Genomic DNA, 18,748 nt, shown 5'->3' with positions numbered 1-18,748 from the left:
CCCCTTATTCCGTAATGCCCTTGGTTCACAGAAATCTATCAATCTCAGATTTAAAATTAACAATTGAGCTAGCATCAACTGCTGTTCGCAGAAGAGCATTCCAGACTTCTCCCACCCTTTGCATGTAGAAGCGTTTCCTAACTTCACTCCTGCAAGTTCTGGCTCTAAATGTTAGGCTATGTCCCCTTGTCCTAGTATTCAAGTATAGGAGACCTCCAAAAACAGGTACAAATGCATCAGCAGCCAAAAGCAATAATCCATCAACTAACCTGTAAATGTTGCATAGCCCCTTTAAATTGTGCTGGTGGGGGCGGTCCTCCAGGCCATCTAAGACATGCACGCTGATCTAACACATATTCTCCCTACTTTACATGCTGTCGGCATTCGTTATCTGCGCCTGCGTGAACCCTTTTACCAAGGTGGCATCTGGCGCGCTCATTCTGGATGCCATTTTGGGACATCAGGTGACCCCGATGCGCCTGAAAAACGGGCACTACACGGCCGAATTTCTAGCCCTGTAACTCTGAAAATGCTGTTTGAGTGATAAATCCGATCATATTAAAAGTTGTACAACGGTAACACCTATGTCTGTAATACTTACGAACATACAAAATTGATGGGCAGAAAAAGACCAGCTGGTCCATCAAGTCTGCCCCACACCATGATGGCCGGAGCATCATGACTAGACATTCGCTCCCACCACCTCGCCTCCCCCCTGCAGCCATGTAATCTCCAGGGAGAGGCAAAAAGCAAAGAAAACCCCAGGGCCAATAAGGGGAAAAATACTCTGGAAAATTCCGCTCCGACTCTCTCAGCCGTGCAGGAATTAACTGTGAATAGTTATTTACATTTTAGCACATCAGAATCCACTTTGATACTTTTCTTCACCTCCTGCTAGTGATCCCCAGTGCGTTAAATCCCCAATAACTACATACCTTTCATTGTTGCCTAATTAGTCCATAATCTAACATGGCAGATTTCTACTCCGAGAAATGTACAGTTGCCAAATATTTCCAGCCACTTGTACTTCATCCATCGCTGGCCAAGTCTTGAAATTCTAAATTGTTAACATTTGGCACACAATAGCACATTCTGTTAACATTCCCTGAGAACTTGGAAAATGCCTCCCTTCTTGGGATCAAACTGTTGAACTATTAGAACAATGTACACAATAAACACAACTCAGAGCTCTATTCAGTTTTTGAGACTCTTAAACTCCTGCACACATTTGCAAAATGTCTTCAAGTACAAATCATCCAAACCAGACTAACCAAATGTAGGAAATGATAAATACATCTGAGATGAGATTTGGTCTTTGTCACCTGTTTCCTTTTTTTTCCTTTTGTAAACAATTTTACAACACCAAGTTATAGTCCAGCAATTTTATTTTAAATTCACAAGCTTTCGGAGATTTTCTCCTTCCTCAGGCAAATGTTTCAAGATCTCCTTGAAGCCTACGCATTTATACATATTGAACAATAATACATGGTGTTTACAGACTGCCCCTGCAACTGCCCGTTGCCAAGGCAATCACCGTGTTCAGACAGAGAGGTGTTACCTGCAGAACCTCCGAATACACATTCAACAAAAAAACAAACAGGGAAAAAAAACAGAGAAAAAAAAACACAGAGAGAGGCAGAAACATCCGGAAGGCAGAGAGAGCCAGCAAATGACCCATTATATTAAAAACAGATAACATTTGTTCGCTGGTGGGGTAACGTGTAGCGTGACATGCTCTGGGTTTGTTCCTTTCTCCTTTCTCAAACTTTGAGGGTAATTGTAACTCTTGGCGATGATGTAAAATGGACAAAATCAAATTGGCCGCCTACTATAGACCACATTGACACCATTTGAAGTGATTGGAAGAGAAAATCGGGTACAATGGGCGGCCAATTCAATATCGCTCATTTTACACCATCGCCAAGAGTTAAAATTACCTCCTTTCCCCTTCAGATGATCGGTTAAAGGGTTCCAGGTATCATTGTGTTAGCTTGTGCTCGGCCCTACAACTTGAGAATGAACTACTTAAGTTTCTTCACCATGTTGGAAGCTTTGCTGAGATGGTAGATTTCAGATGGAAATGGTAATTGAACCCATAACTAGAGAAGCTGCTAACTTTTTACATTTCTTAATATAGCCTATGGATGACCACATTACCTAATATTTTGTGTATGTTTTTATTTTCCAAACTATATTGCTGAAATTATTTTTTCTGACATCTGGCAAAGAAGCTCCATTGAAAACAATGGAAAAGTGGCTCTTGGGAAACTTCAAACTATTTGCATATGTTTGTTATTTTCTTCCACCTTAATCTGTTAATCTCCAATGAAGTTGAAAATAGTTTGTTTTCAAGATCAACCCAAATCATCAAAACTGGGCAAAAAAAATAAACAACTTCGCTAAGGATTTTTAGCTGTTAACCATGTGTTATCTGTTTTGTTCACATTGCCACAAAGGGAATAATGAATATCTGAGTAATTACGGGGCAGTAATCCCATTGAGGGACCCCGTTGATATTATATGATCAGTAAATTACTGTCTTGCAACCACTGCCATATTATATTCATTATTTTTTTCTGAATACCTTGGAGTTGGTGAAAGGAATTTTTATTTTACCTTCACCTCCCCCCTTTTTTCCCTCTCCTGAGGGTGATTGTATTGACAGCCATCCAGTAACTTGCCCAAGTGATCACTTTTCATGTATGAGCCTAGACACCGAATGTCACCAGGCTGTTCAACTGTGGAGGGCATCAAGGCTGAGACTGATCCTGTTCTCACCTTTTTTTAAAATTAATTCTCAGAATGTGGGCATCGCTGGCAAGGCCAGCATTTATTGCCCATCCCTAATTGCCCTTAAGAAGGTGGTCATGGGCCGCTTTCTTGAACCACATCAGTCCATGTGGTGAAGGTGCTCCCACAATGCTGCTAGGTAGGAAGGTCTAGGGTTTTGACCCAGCGACGAAGAAGAAATGGTGATATACGTCCAAGTCGGGATGGTGTGTGACTTGGAGGACAACTTGGAGATGATAGTGTTCTCATGCGCCTGCTGCCTTGTCCTTCTAGGTGGTGGAGGCCGTGGTTTGTGAGGTGCTGTCGCAGAACTCTTACACATGCACTTTCTGGCAGGTGTCATCAGATACTGGTGAAAAGCAGGAATCCAATCCTTCTCTAGCCAAAGGGTGCTGAGGTAAATTGTAAACCACCACCCTGCTTTACGATCAGCTGTCCCGATACAGACCAGGGGGCAATTATAACTGAATTCACCTGGTGTAAGCAGGGAGGTAGCGGCCTGAAGGTGTCTTGGGTCACTTACTGCCAATTTTGGTAGAGGTCTTTAGATGGGCGGCCGGAGTGCCTACCTGTCTCAGGTGGGAGACCACTTTTAATATGCAAAACAGAGTATTATGATGTACATTGGACTCTGATTGCAATTTTGAGGGAACAATGGGCAGAGCGTGCGCTGCACTTCCTGCGCTGATTTGCACTAGCTTTGAGCGGCCGAACGATTGGCCCTTAAAGGGACTGCTGGAGGCCACTCTTAAAAACCACTTTCATCTTTTATTTTTGTGGGGGCCAGGAGGGGCAGAAATGCTCTGTTGGGCCCACAGGAACTCTCTAGGCCTCTGCTTGCCTGTGTCTGGCCTCCCCAGGGAGTGCCACCCCTCCTCTTTCCCACCACTCCTCCCACCCCCCACCCCTGCCCTCCCCCCTCCCCATGTTGTTGTCTGGCACTACGTGGGAGCCAGGTAATTTCTTGCCGTCCCACCAACCCCAGCTGGTGAGCTCCATCGAAGCACTGGTTTGGCGTGTGCAGCTCTCCGGATTCATGCAAATGAGGTCCAAGTCTCTCAATGCCTTGGGTCTCATGTTAGGTCCACCTGCCGCCCGCCTGTTGTTGCTATCATGGGCCTGTAGCAGAACCTTCAAGGGTGGAGGACTTAAAACAATAGAATAAAAATCAGCAATAAAGGGCAGGTGATAACGCTCCACCAGATTACTGCCCAGATCATAACGTTGTCTCTGTTGAATTAACTGGTTTATTTTAGATTTTTGACATTCCAACCATTGGATGTTTTGGGTACTAATCTACAAATGTGCATGTGTGTGTATGTGTCTGTGCGTGCGCGTATGTTTGTGTGCATGCGAGTGTGTATGTGCACGTGTATGTTGGGGCTCTTCCTTTTATCTTCACTTGAACAGTGCACTATGGACAAGATGGGGTCTGGTTTGGCTCTGTTGCCAACGTAACATGCTGAGCACAGAGTTACTTTACTCAACCCTCCATTATTAATGGTGATGGCATGGTTACTGAGAATATGAGCTGATAGCTTTGAAAGCAGTTTATAGAAGGCACAGGAGTTGTGGTTTACCACAGATACCCCTGCTTGTGTGTAACAGCTAAAATTAGACTGTGTCTTCCATTGATGAATTCCAGGACAAGCACAAGGGGCCGAATGGCCTCCATCTGTACTGTATGATTCTATGATTAAAGAAAGGCCAGCAGGCCATCTCCAAGAAGAGGACATCTGCCAGAACGTCCAGTATGCAATGCCCCCATCCATCCATCAGGCCAAGTTGACCATGCTTAATGGGACAAATTTTCTATATTGTTTGTGTCTGAATTAACAATGACTCCTCTGTGCTGCCACCTGGTACTGACCATGTCCTTTAATCTTTTAGGAAAAGCAAAGTACCTGCATATGGGAAAGGAGGTAGATGGCATTGACATGCGAGCTGAAGTGGGAGTACTGTCCAGGAATATAGTAATTATGGGAGAAATGGAGGACGAGTGCTATGGCAATAATGCTTGCAAGTTTTTTGATTTTGACACAGTTGGAGGGCACATTAAGGTAGGCTAATATTCAACAACATAGAATTATTGGATTCCTGACATTGATTGAAATACTCAACTAAAAAACATTGTGAAATCTTCATTTTTTAGCAGAATTAATTTTTAGAAACCTGGACCCTGAAGTTACACTGAAACTGACCAGGGTGCAAATACCTAATGCAGGATGTGTACAATTCTTGTAAAATTCAGTGGATTTCGTTTAAAATAAATGGGCAAATCTCTCTGCTAAAGAGACGGAGAGGCATTTCAGACAAACCCATTAAGCCTTCCTCTACTCGTATTCCACAGTATAATTCAGGATCTTGGAATTACTTTACAGAATGTGACAAATTTATGCTTAAATGTTGTCCTTGTATTCTCCAGATGGGAGTGGGTTTCAAAGCAGCTCACATTGAAGGTGTTGAGCTGAAACACATGGGACAGCAGTCAATGGGCCATTATCCTATTCATTTTCACATGACTGGAGATGTGGATGAGAAGGGTGGCTACAGTTCTCCAACGTATGTGAAGGGAGTTTCCATTCATGAATCTTTCTCTCGGTGTGTGACCATTCATGGTTCCAATGGACTACTGGTGAGTGATGGTTCTGTTGAGGGGAAAAACAATTGCAAGTAAAAATGTTCCACCTGCCTTTCTGGTACAGAATAAATTGGTCATTTTCTATAAAATAGTAATTTTGAATTCTTTGAATTAACCAATGTTCATAGTATCATAGGTACAGCACAGGAGGAGGCCATTCAGCCCATCGTGCCTTTGCCGGCTCTTTGGAAGAGCTATCCAATTAATCCCATTCCCCTGCTCTTTCCTCATAGCCCTGTAATTTTTTTCCCTTCAAGTATTTATCCAATTCCCTTTTGAAAGTTACTATTGAATTTCACCACCCTTTCAGGCTGATCATTCCAACCCGCTGATCATTCCAACCCGCTGATCATTCCAACCCGCTGATCATTCCAACCCGCTGAGTAAAGAAAATGTTTCCTCATGCCGCCTCTGGCTCTTTTGACGATCACCTTAAATCTGTCCTCTGGTTACTGACCCTCCTGCCACTGGAAACAGTTTCTCCTTATTTACTTTATCAAAAACGTTCATGATTTTGAACACCTCTATGAAATCTCCCCTTAACCTTCTCTGTTCTAAGGAGAACAACCCCAGCTTCTCCAGTCTCTCCACATAACTGAAGTCCCTCATCCCTCGTACCATTCTAGTAAATCTCTTATGCACCCTCTCTAAGGCCTTGATATTCTTCCTAAAGTGTGGTGTCCAGAATTGAACACAGTAATCCAGCTGAGGCCTAACCAGTGTTTTATAAAGGTTTAGCATAACTTCCTTGCTTTTGTACTCTATGCCTCTATTAATAAAGCCAAGGATCCCATGTGCTTTTTTAACAGCCTTCTCAACTTGTCCCGCTACTGTCAAAAATTTGTGTATGTGCACCCCCAGGTCTCTTTGTTCCTGCACCCTTTTAAAATTGTACCATTTAGTTTATACTGCCTCTCCTCATTCTTCCTACTAAAATTCATCACTTCATACTTCTCTGCATTAAATTTCATCTGTGTCTGTCCATTTCACCAGTCTGTCTGTGTCCTCCTGAAGGCTGTTACTATCCTCCACATTGTTTACTACATTTTGAAGTTTCATGTCATCTGCAAACTTTGAAATGATACCCTCTATATCCAAGTCCAGGTCATTAGTATATATCAAAAAGAGCAGTGGTCCTAATACTGACCCCTGGGGGAACACCACTGTATATTTCCCTCCAGTCTGAAAAACAACCGTTCACCATTACTCTCTGCTTTCCGTCCCCTAGCCAATTTTGTATCCACGTGGCCACTGTCCCTTTAATCCCATGGGGTTTAATTTTGTTAACTAGTCTATTATGTGATACTTTATCACATGCCTTCTGAAAGTCCATATACACAATAGCTGCACTACCCTCATCAACCCTCTCCGTTACTTCATCAAAGAACTCAATCAAGTTGGTCAAACGCTATTTTCCTTTAACAAATTCGTGCTGACTTTCATTTATTGGCTCATACTTTTCCAAGTGCCAATTAATTTTGTGCCGGATTATTGTCTCTAAAAGTTTCCCCACCACTGACATTGGGCTGACTGGCCTATAATTGCTGGGTTTATCCCTCTCCCCTTTTTTGAACAAGGGTGTAACATTTGCAATTCTCCAGTCCTCCGACACCGTCTCCATATCTAAGGAGGATTGGACAATTGTGACCAGAGCCTCTGCAATTTCCACCCTTACTTCCCTCAGTAACCTAGGATGCATCCCATCCGGACCGGGTGACTTTTCTACTTTGAGCTCTGCCAATCTTTTAAGCACCTCCTCTTTACCTTTTTATCCTATCCAATAAAGCTACTAACTCCTCCTTTACTGCTACAATGGCAGCATCCTCTTCTCTAGTGAAGATGGATGTGAAGTATTCATTTAGTGCCAGTTGAGTGAAGGTTTTGGATAATCTCTCCTTAACCTTTGAAAACTTTGCTATTTTATCCAGAGACTTGAACATATAATTCAGGCTGACACTGCAGTCTAGTACTGAGGGAGTGCTGCACTAATGGCGATGCCATCTTTCAGATGGGATGTTAACCCAAGGCCCCATTGCCCTCTCGGGTCGACGTAAAAGCTCCCATGGTACTATTCGAAGATAGGCAGGGGAGGTCTCCCAGATGTCCTGGCCATTATTTATCCCTCAACCAACATCACTAAAACATATTATCTGGTCATTATCTCATTTCTCTTTGTGGGACCTTGCTGTGCACAAATTGGCTGCCGCGTTTCCTACATTACAACAGTGACTACACTTCAGAAGTGCTTCATTGACTGTAAGGTGCTTTGGGACATCCTGTGGTCGTGAAAAGCGCTATAAGTGCAAGTTTTTCTTTTTTATTTATCCACAGAATCTCCTTAGGCAATAATCTGGTATTTAGATAAAAGCATCCTGCTCTTTCTGACACATATCTGTATTTAGAGTTTCCCCTAAATCCTAAATGGATGTTTAAAAATAACATTAATTTGGTTACTTACATAGGTATAACATTCTATTCTTTAGGTTTCATTACTAGGTTATAGATTGATTTCGGATTAAGCTCCGAAATCACAAGATTCCATCCTCCGCGCCAAGTCTTGCTTGATTAGAAAACCGAGCTTGGTGGTCAGCGTGTCCAGTTTGCTGCGCTCCCATTTACCCGCCACTAAACTAGTGCGCTTCCCACTCTTGGGGTTCAGATATCTGCCAGGAAGCCTCTGTGCTAACCACTCGAAGTTGGGGAATGATATCATGATTCCACTGAGTCAAGAAGCATTGATGTCTAGTTTTAATCAGATCAGAATTTAATCAGAATACAGAGAGTAAAAAACCAACTGTACTCACAGACATCATTAAGCCCTCCTGGCTCAATACAATATTGTGGTTGTTGCCAAGCAGTTTGCTTCAAGGATGAGTCAAGTCACACAAATTAAACACAAACGTGCAGTGTGATTGGTTCAGGTATGTTTATAACTCAGTTTTGAACAGACAGTTGTGTAAATTTTGCCTGATTCTGGTTAGTGTTTTATCTGCCTGTTCCTTTTTCAAATCTGAGGCGTTTATACAGGCAGGGAGCTTTCAACAATCTTCGGAATTAATCTCTCTGAAATTTTCAGTGTGAGTTAGACAGATACTTCCTTAGTTGGTAAGAATATAAAAAGAACGCCTGTTTTTGAGGGATGCTGTGGTGGGAGTGTTAGAGAACAAGAGGCACATGAGGTGCATGGGGCCAAATGGCCTTTTTCTGCCTTGACTAATCTTATGTCCCTGAATAAAATCATCTTAAAAAATTAAATGAACCTGATGGCTTTATGACTGGACGTAGTATTATGTATGAGCTAATGTTAATCCAGTGGTTGATGCCATCTGCTGATTCACAGCAGATGGTGTTTGTGTTCTGTCAAACATACGGACTCCTAGTGTTTCCTTTGCTGCTGTCACACTTTAACACTTAAATATCAGTAGTGCTAATTTAGTTTATTCAAAAGCTTTTTTTATATATTTCAAAATAAACTTTATTCATAAAATTTGTAAAGGTACATACAATGCAATTCAAATCATGCCTCAGACAATACAATATAGGTCATACAATTTGCAACGGTACATACAGTACAATTCAACAGTCCCAGTACAATTAATACAGTTACGCACCATACACTGTACATACCGATTATGGCACCCTAGGGTGCCTCATTGCATTACAGTCGTTACAGGTTACAGATACAGTACATTGCATTACATTCATTTTTCAAAAGCTTCTTGGCTTACAATGCATGATATTAGAAGCTATAAAGAAAAGTAAACTTGGTGACAAGCTAGAGCACTGTCTTGTGGGCCTGTCTAACCTTCTATGGCTCAAGAAAACCTTAAGAAATTCTTCAATTATCTTTATATTAAAATATTTTAACCATAATATTATGAACATCCAGTGTTTCTATGATGGAGAAAATAGATCCCTTTATTGTCATTGTGAGTTTAATGGTAATTACTAAATTGAGCATTGAGTCAATTTTATCAGTTCTCAACCTGTTGCTGTTGATGCAATCAGATGGGGTAAAATCTGTCACATGGGCTCCTGGCCAATCTGGCTTCATCCATACCCCTTTAAAGTTACATTATTTTTACATCAGCAATCAGTGTGTTCAGCAGTAGAGTCTGCAGTCTCACTTTACTTATCCTTTTCTCTGAAGATTTGCGGTCTTGGAAGGGAAAGGTAAAGAATGACAAACTTTAACTTTAAATTCGGTGCCAGTAAAATCATATCATTCACTGACAAAATAGTACCATTGTTTGTAACAGCATAATATGACTTTAATAACTTGGAACGATAGAAGTTTACAGCACAGAATGAGGCCGTTCAGCCCTTCATGCCCAAGCCAACTCTGCGAGAGAAATCCAAAACTAATCCCGCCACCCTACTCTCACCCCAACTTTAATTGGCTTTGATTGACTAATATTTTGGAAAACGCATATTAAATTGGTGTAAAATTATTGAACCTTATATTACTGATGTCTAATTAAAAATGGTTGTTAAATTTTAATTAATCCGAAACCACTGGCAAACACATACATTGAGCAACATAATAAGGAACTGGAGAATGAATGTGGGAGACCTGATATGTCACTCATGCATGATTAAATGCTCCTTATTGTGTGATTGAATTCTGCTTACTACTGCTTGGTGCTAAGCATTTAGTTTAAAACATAACTATATATATTTTCAAAACTAGATAATTTATTAAACACTAGTGTATTTCCTGTGATGTTAAGTAGTTTCTAGAGGATGGTTGTGATGTTTAGCTGATAATCTGGTACTTTAAGTACTCAAGTACTCTTTGTGGGGAGAGGTCTAAATGGCCAAATCGAAATGCCTGACATGTCTAGAAAGGAATGGTTAGATTCCCTAAAAAGGAAATAAGGAACTTGCATTTACATAGCACCTTTCACAATCTCAGAACGTCTTAAAGTGCTTCACAGACAATTAAGTACTTTTTGAAGTGTAGTCACTGTTGTAATGTAGGAAATGCAGCAGCCAATTTGTGCACAGCAAGCTCCCACAAACAGCAATGAAATAAATGACCAGATAATCTGTTTTAGGTATTGGTTGAGGGATAAATGTTGGCTAGGACACAGAGAGATCTCCGCTGCTTTTCTTTGAATAGTGACGTAAGATCTTTTATGCTCACCTGAGAGGGCAGACGGGGCTTTGGTTTAATATCTCATACAAAAGACGGCACCTCCGACAGTGCAGCACTCCCTCAGTACGGCATTGGAGTGTCAGCCTAGATTATGTGCTCAAGTCTCTGGAGTGGGACTTGAACCCACAACCTTCTGACCCAGAGAGGAGAGAAGGTGAAAATTCATGGGGTTTTCTTGATTGATGTTGCGTCAGTGACACACAGACACAAGATGAAGGTTGTGTCTGTGACTTGGTGAAATGACAAAAAAACTAAAATTATTTTTTAGATCGTGGCTGCTGCATGGAATTAAAGCTGCAATTGACGTCTTTAGGTTTGCACTGTGACCAGTGTGATGATGTGCCATTAGAATGTTCCCTTTATCATATTACTGTAACCAGGATCTGTGGATGAGAACCAGGACCAGCACAAATGGTCTTAAACATTGTGAATTATTTAATAATTAGTGACAGCCACAGGGCATGCTCCTCGAATACTGTTTGTCGCTGCACAGAATCCTGAATTATATGCTTTGGTTCGTGAAGAAAAGAGTTTGCTGCTTACTCAATGAATTTATTAAAAACTAAAGACAATTTTAACAGCAAGACTGGAAAATTACACCTTTTAACCATCCAAAGGCTCATTTAGCTGCTATGGGAGCTTGTGTACATTTTTCATTAATCTTAATCTAATAACATATGAATTCACATTAAAAAATAATTAAGTACTGCCAGAAAATATGTTTACTCTGACAGGTGTTCAGTTTTGAACGATTGCTCTGCTATCTTCCCTTCACCCGGCAATTTTATCTCAAAGTGAAATCCACTTATCTCCTAAGCTTTCTTAAATTTAATAACAAAGCGAGAGGTTGGAGAATTTTTTAATGCTGAGAGTTCTTAGGACATGAAATGCTCTACTAGAAACAGTGCTAGAGCTTTTAAAAGGGAAATGGATAAATATTTGAAAAAGAGAAACTTTGAAACGGCATGGGGAAAGGGATTATGCGGATAGCTCTTTTAGAAGAACCAGCACAGCCATGATGGGCCGAATGGCCTTCTCCTGTGCAGTAAAATCTATGGGAAACAATTTCCCTGAGAGGCTCTTTCATTCGTCCGAAGCTATGATGGACAATTAGGAAGAACCCCTGCGGAAATTCAACCCATATAATTCTATTATTCCCTTACTACTGTCTTTGTACTTACGTACAATTGAGTGTATGAAGACTCTGACTGTAACATGTGGTACCAAGCGTAGAATATCTTTAACATGTTATACACCAGGTGATCTGTCAACATCCCCATCCTTCTGAGAACCACTGCCTCTCGGTGCCTTTATGCCCACATACTGCGCCATCTTATATTCATGTGTAGTTCTTTTCATAACACTGCCCACCTCCTGTTCCTCTCCTCGCCCTGTTGAGCCTTCTAGTTTGCCCTCAAGACATAAGGGCAGTGTAAACTAACAAGACAAGGTGATTTGCCAGCTAGTACGATCACCGATTTGTATTTGTCAGCATTTCACTTCTTAACAGTGAAAAATTAAACATTTCAAAACTTTATACTTCACCTACCAAATATGCTCTTCATGTCCATATCAGGCTTTGTTGCTCTTTCAGCTGCACTTTGATATCTACACAATATATTTAATTGAAGCCACTGTCACTTTAATACTTCATCTTCCACGGATGCCCTTATTAAGGAAGGGGAATTACCTTCCGTTTTCTTGGCCATCATTTTCACTGGTGGAATTTTGTGCGGACTTCTTCCCAGGTGCCACTGGCAGTAGTTCCGGAGTTCACCTGATCACCAATTTCCTACAAGTCCTCAATGTTTCTTTCATGACCTCCTGGACTGAGAAGTGCAGCACAAATCTCAAACACACCGGAGGTGAAATTGATCTTCGCCAGTAACGTGAAAAGGGCTCCTAGTGAATCGGCAGCCTGCTTTACACAGTGCCTGATCTTCTTTTCCATTGACTTCAGTGGTCCTCAGGAAGATAGGGATGTTGACAGATCACCTAGTGTATAACATGTTAAAGATATTCTACGCTCGGTACCACATGTTACAATCAGAGTCTTCATATACTCACAATTTTATATAAATACAAAGACAAGAGAATAATAGACTCATAAGGGTAGAGTTCCACTGGGGTTTTTCCAATTGTATCTTCAGATGAGTTGGAGAACGCTCAGGGACATTCTATCCCATAAATTTTACTGCACAGAAGGAGGCCATTCAGCCCATCGCTCCTGTGCTGGCTCTCCAAAAAGAGTTATCCCCATAATCCATTTCCCCATATCCTTTGAAATTTTTCTTTTCAAATATTTATCCATTTCCCATTTAAAAGCTCAAATGGATTCTGCTTCCACCATTGTTTCTCGCAGAACATTGTTGAGAACATTTCGCATTACTGGCAAAGATCAATTTTACCTCCATTATCTGTGAGGATTCAGAACCTTTTCGGTGAACCTCAACTTGCCGATTCTTTGCTCGGTGATTCCCATCAGGATTTGTTCACTTCAAAGCTGAATGAATACTCATACCAATTAAATGGCAATTTACATGCTTAACACACATGAAAAAGGTGTAACTGCAAGTAAGCCTTCATTGGCCAGTTCACTCCCACTAAAGCTAGTGGGTTAGCAGTTAATGGAGACCACATAAGAAAGCAAGAAAGAACTTGCATTTCTACAGTGAATTTCACATTTCTTGGATGTTCCAAAGTGCTTCATGGCCAATCAAGTGTAGTCACTATCGTAATGTAAGAAAATGCAACAACTAGTTTGCACACAGCAAGCTCCAGGTGCTGATTGAGGGATGAATATTGGCCAGAACACAGTGAGAACTCCCATGCAAATAACATGCAGCTGTCATTTCAAAATTGCTCTGTTAAATTATTAAAAGATGAAGTTTTTAGCCCAAATTTGCTTTGGGGGTTCAGGCTGGCATCGTGGTGGTTAACACATTTGTATAAAAGTTCTTTGTGTGCTATTTATCTTAAACACCTTAACAACTGTGTTAAGACAGAAATTTCCCATTAACACTTTAACCACTGATCTACCCCAGGAAATTAAACCTCTAAGTATTGATCTGTTCGGTTGCTTCAGGAATGATGATACCGGCATTGGGAAAGTGGTGAGAAAGTTGAGGGAGGCAGGAGCAGGGATGATTGTGTCTGCCACCACTTAAATAAAGTTCAAACGATTTAATTTCTCTTTTTAGGTGAAAGACGTCATTGGCTACAAGACTCTGGGGCATTGTTTCTTCACTGAAGACGGGCCTGAGGAACGAAACACATTTGATCACTGCCTCGGACTGTTAGTTAAGGCAGGGACCCTGCTACCATCAGATCGTAACAGCAAAATGTGCAGGGTCATAACAGATGGGGTGTACCCAGGCTACATCCCAAAACCCAGACAGGACTGCAAGTAAGTCATTTGGCAGTTTCCAGATATTTCTTGGGGGCGTAATAGGGACTGGGGGGAATTGCACGATCCTGAACAGCCAGTGTGAAGTTGCACTTACAGGCTGATTCCAGTATGGAGGGGAGCAGAATAATTAATATTGAAAGTATTTACCTTCTGTAATATTCCACAAAAATAATCAATATTTTGGTTAAATCCTACTTCACTTTTCCCCACTCTATGGAATATCTATTGCAAGAAATATGAGTTTAGTATTTATTTTAATTTTAGATACCAGTTTTTTTGATGAATTGAAGATGTTGATCACTGTTACATAAAGGATAATAATAATATGGCATTGCTAAATAACAGTTGTTTCTTAATGATCGAGTTGGATTAGTGTAAGTGTCTCAGAGCATCAATAAATCATAAAAGCCCTTGTGCATGGAGGGGATTAGTGGCGAATACTTTGGGGAGGGGAAGCAAAAATGAGAGCCTTGATAAAAAAAGATTGAATTTGGGTTTAAATAATGTTCAAGTCTCTGTCTTAAAGTTAAACCGTTTTGTACTTCTGTAAAAGACAATTCTCTGATTTTGCCCACATTATTACTACATTGCGTTTGTTTTCCACCCAGAGAAGCACCAATGAATGGTGGGCACCACTTAGCGGTCGTAGTTAATCCAATCAGACAAACCATTTGGTCCAACCAGTCTGTATTGGTGTTTATCCTACACACGAACAGTATCCTAATCACATGTACCCGCTCTGTTCCCATATCCTTTTATCCCTCTTTCCTTCAACCACCTATCTAATCTATTCTTAAATGTTGATATGGTATCTGCTTCAATCACTAACTCTGGTAGTGCATTCCACAGCCTCACAGCTCTTAATGCAAAAGATGTATTTCCTGCTCCCTGTCCTAAATCCCTTACTTTTAATCTTATATCTATATCCCCTCATACTAGACCCTTCAATCACTGGAAACAGTCTGTTTTTTCTCATGGGATGTGGGTGTTGCTGCCAAGGCCAGTAATTATTACCCATCCCTAATTGCCCTTGAGAAGGTGGTGGTGAGCCACCTTCTTGAATCGCTGCAGTCCGTGTGGTGAAGGTTCTTCCACAATGCTGTTAGGAAGGGAGTTCCAGGATTTTGACCCAGCAACGATGAAGGAACGACAATATATTTCGAAGTCAGGATGTTGTGTGACTTGGAGGGGAACGTACAGGTGGTGTTGTTCCCATGTGCCTGCTGCTCTTGTCCTTCTAGGTGATAGAGGTCACGGATTTGGGAGGTGCTGTCGAAGAAGCCTTGGCGAGTTGCTGTAGTGCATCCTGTAGATGGTACACACTGCAGCCACTGTGCGCCGGTGGTGAAGGGAATGAATGTTTAGGGTGGTGGATGGGGTGCTAATCAAGCTGGTTGCTTTGTCCTGGATGGTGTTGAGCTTCTTGAGTGTTGTTGGAGCTGCATTCCTCCAAGCAAGTGGAGAGTATTCCATCACACTCCTGAATTGTGCCTTGTAGATGGTGGAAAGGCTTTGGGGTGTCAGGAGGTGAGTCACATGCCACAGAATACCCAGCCTTTGACCTGCTCTTGTAGCCACAGTATTTATGTGGCTGGTCCAGTTAAGTTTCTGGTCAATGGTGACCCCCCCAGGATGTTGATGGTGGGGAATTTGGCGATGGTAATGCCGTTGAATGTCAAAGGGAGGTGGTTAGACTCTCTCTTGTTTTCCCACCCCTACATAATTTTAGACTTCTCTATCAAATTACCCCTTAATCTTCTCTGTTCAAATTAAAACAGTTCAAAGTTTTCCTCATACCAGGCAGCATTCTAATGAATCTGCACTGTACCCACTCTATTGCCTCAAAATCCTTCCTATAGTGTGGAGCCCAAACTGCACACAATATTCTAACTGTAGTTTTACTGAGGTTTTATATAGATTCACCATTACATACTTTTATATTCTAAACCTCTTGACATAAAACCCAGTATTCCATTAGCTTTTTTATGGCCTCATTCATTTGAGATGCTACTATTAATGTCTTGGATGTAAAGTAGTGCATTTGTCTGGACAGGATAATTGGTTTGTCAGGACATACCAACTACATCTGCATTAGTTTTCCCCCTGAATAGGGTAACATTAATTTCCAGCTCTCCCTGACTTTCAGCAGCCTAGCTAACCCAATTCCACATCCTAAAATTAATTTCTGTGACTCTCCTTCGGTTACCCAGTCTTTCAGCTCCAGATCCGAGTCCTCAGTCCTGACCTTGTATGCCTAATGAACAGTCAAGAAGTATTGTACTTCCACTCTCAAAACCTTGTCAGCAAAGGACTTATAGATTCTAGGTTCTGTCACCACTTGTGGCTTTGCAATTGTTCCCAACTTCAGAACCATCAAAATAACAACAGTAGACCCAATTTGTATGGTTTTAGCAAGCACTGGAAATGCTGGATAAATCAGGAGTGCATAGATATATCTGCTATAAACAGTCATTCTGCATTTGCCAACCCTTAATTAAACAAAATGTATGTTAAAAAGAAAAGTAGTTCCACAGATACTGTGATGTTTGCATAGTAGAGAAAAGGATGAATTATTCTTCATTTGTCAACCTCCACACACCAAGGTTAGGGCATGTATTCCTCAATGATTCAGTGAGTAAATACACCACCTGATGTGGTGACTGGGTAAATGTAGACCAAGAAGGTTCCACATTCAATCACTGGTCTGTGTTGAGTTAGCTGATCTTTGCCAGGGCCACAGTAGGGGTACAATTAACCTTGGCAGCTCTAACTAGGGAGGGCAAAAACTAAGTAGGAATCCTACTGCTGGATGGTGTCCAGTGACTGCTACCAGAAAGTGCATCATGGACAGTAGATGAGAATGAAATTAAGCCTGGAGCAATGCCTCCCCATGGTTGGATAGCCTGCCAATACCCATTCAGCTTGAAGAATGGCCACTTGCGTTACTGGAAAGCCACCAGCTCCCACAGGAACCTTATCTCAGCAGGAGTGAGTACCTCTAGGAAAGTGGGGGCAGTCATGCAGCCAGCGCCTATCAGAGAAATGCAATCTACAATTTTCTGATAGGCGCTTGCTGCATGCGAGACTCTTCTGGCAATGTGGGGCCTCACAAAATATTCCGTTGTATTTAAGGTCACGAGAGGTGAGAAATTTGCTGCTGCAGCATTGGAACTCTGAAAAGGACGCTAAGAGGGTAGATTTTCTGATTGTGTGCTCTAAGGGCAGAGTCTCACCCACCAACTCATGCTCAAACAGCCTGCGACTTCCAATCCATTTCCACTGAGTTAGAAAATGTGGCCTGTGGAGTCTTGCTTTCATGGTCCTAAGAAATTTGAACAGATATCCAACTGGTGGTAGAGAAGACTGACTGGGCACCATAGACTATTGAGATGGACATCCAAAGAGCCACAGAAAATATTTAAGGCTTCAGCTGGTGGACATTTCCTCATGCAATATAATTCCCTTATGTTATTGAAGCTAATTATTGACGAGGGTGTCAGCCATGGTTCAGTTGGTAGCACTCTTGCCTCTGAATTAGAAGGTTGTACGTTCAAGTCAGACTCCAGAAACTTGAGCACAAAATCTAGGCTGGCTCTTCAGTGCAGTACTGAGGGAGTGCTGCACTGTCAGAGGTGCTGTCTTTCAGATGAGGCGTTAAACCGAGGCCCTGTGTGTCCTCTTAGATAGCTGTAAAAGATCCTGTGGCACCATTTGGAAGAAGAGCAGGGGATTTCTCCCCGTTGTCCTGCCCAATATTTATCCCTCAACCCAAAAATAATAGATGACCTGCTCATTTAATTCATTGCTGTTGTGGGATCTTGCTGTGCATTACAAGAGTTACCATACTTCATTGGCTGTGAAGCACTTTGGGACGTCCTGAGGTCATGAAAGGCGCTATATAAATGCAAGCCTGTCTTTCTTTTAAATGACTATTGACGGCCACACATTTCCCCAAAAAGCAGCTACTTAACTAATAGGCTAATAACACCTCTCAGGAGGAAGCAGTGAGATCTGTGCAGCAGATGGTTCTTCAGTTCAGATGGTTAAGACTTCTTCATAAACATGGCGAACGCCCAGATGGAACCTTCCCAGGACATTAGTTTTATAAGGCACAGATTCCCAACCATCCATATAAAATTGATACACTGGGAAGTATCCATCTGGAAAACCTCCATGTTTATTAGAAGATTTCTCCATTTGAGCATTGTGGTAGTTCTTCTATTGCTCACCAATTTAGTTGATTGTGGATACCCAGAAACCCTTTCAGTTATAGCAAGAGGCTATTTCAGTCGCCACATACTGGAACAGAGACCAGCCAAATATTTTATGTCTTGGCTTGAGATTGTAAGGGTCTAGAGACCTCATGGTGGGGAAGGGACAACACCATATTCTGATAGTCATCACACTGCATCATCTTATGATCCTCATAAAATATGAGACAGGTTGCATAAACTTGGCATGTATTCGCATGACTATAGAAGATTGAGAGGTGATCTGATCGAGGTGGTTGAGGTGCAAAGCAGCAATGATCTAATTAAATGGCAGTGCAGGCCTCAGGGGCTGAATGACCTATTCATATTGCTAATATTCCTATCTCTTCCAATCACACCTGTTACAAATGATTTTGTAGCTAGAATGATAAGTTTAAGGAGCTGATCTACTCAAGGCTCCTATTCTCTCCAGACACAACGCTATGTGAAGAGGCAAGAACTGAGGGCAAACATGGCTTGCTCATCAATACTGCCACTCG

General features: G+C 41.6%; 1 protein-coding gene across 2 annotated transcripts in view; it reads left to right on the top strand.

Annotated features, from left to right (window-relative positions):
* Positions 1–18,748, top strand: part of LOC137301907 (cell migration-inducing and hyaluronan-binding protein-like) — a 194,917-nt gene that overhangs the window by 118,057 nt on the left and 58,112 nt on the right. For both annotated transcript variants that reach the window (XM_067971627.1, XM_067971626.1), the window contains exons 12-14: positions 4,681–4,850; positions 5,216–5,425; positions 13,790–13,995. In XM_067971627.1, the coding sequence (XP_067827728.1) occupies positions 4,681–4,850; positions 5,216–5,425; positions 13,790–13,995 (586 nt within the window). The remainder of the gene's footprint in view (positions 1–4,680; positions 4,851–5,215; positions 5,426–13,789; positions 13,996–18,748) is intronic.

The sequence above is a fragment of the Heptranchias perlo genome, chromosome 34 (genome assembly GCF_035084215.1).
Source record: "Heptranchias perlo isolate sHepPer1 chromosome 34, sHepPer1.hap1, whole genome shotgun sequence".
Classification (NCBI taxonomy): Eukaryota; Metazoa; Chordata; class Chondrichthyes; order Hexanchiformes; family Hexanchidae; genus Heptranchias; species Heptranchias perlo.
Note: the sequence above shows the minus strand (reverse complement) of the source record. Positions and strands in the feature narration are given on the sequence as shown.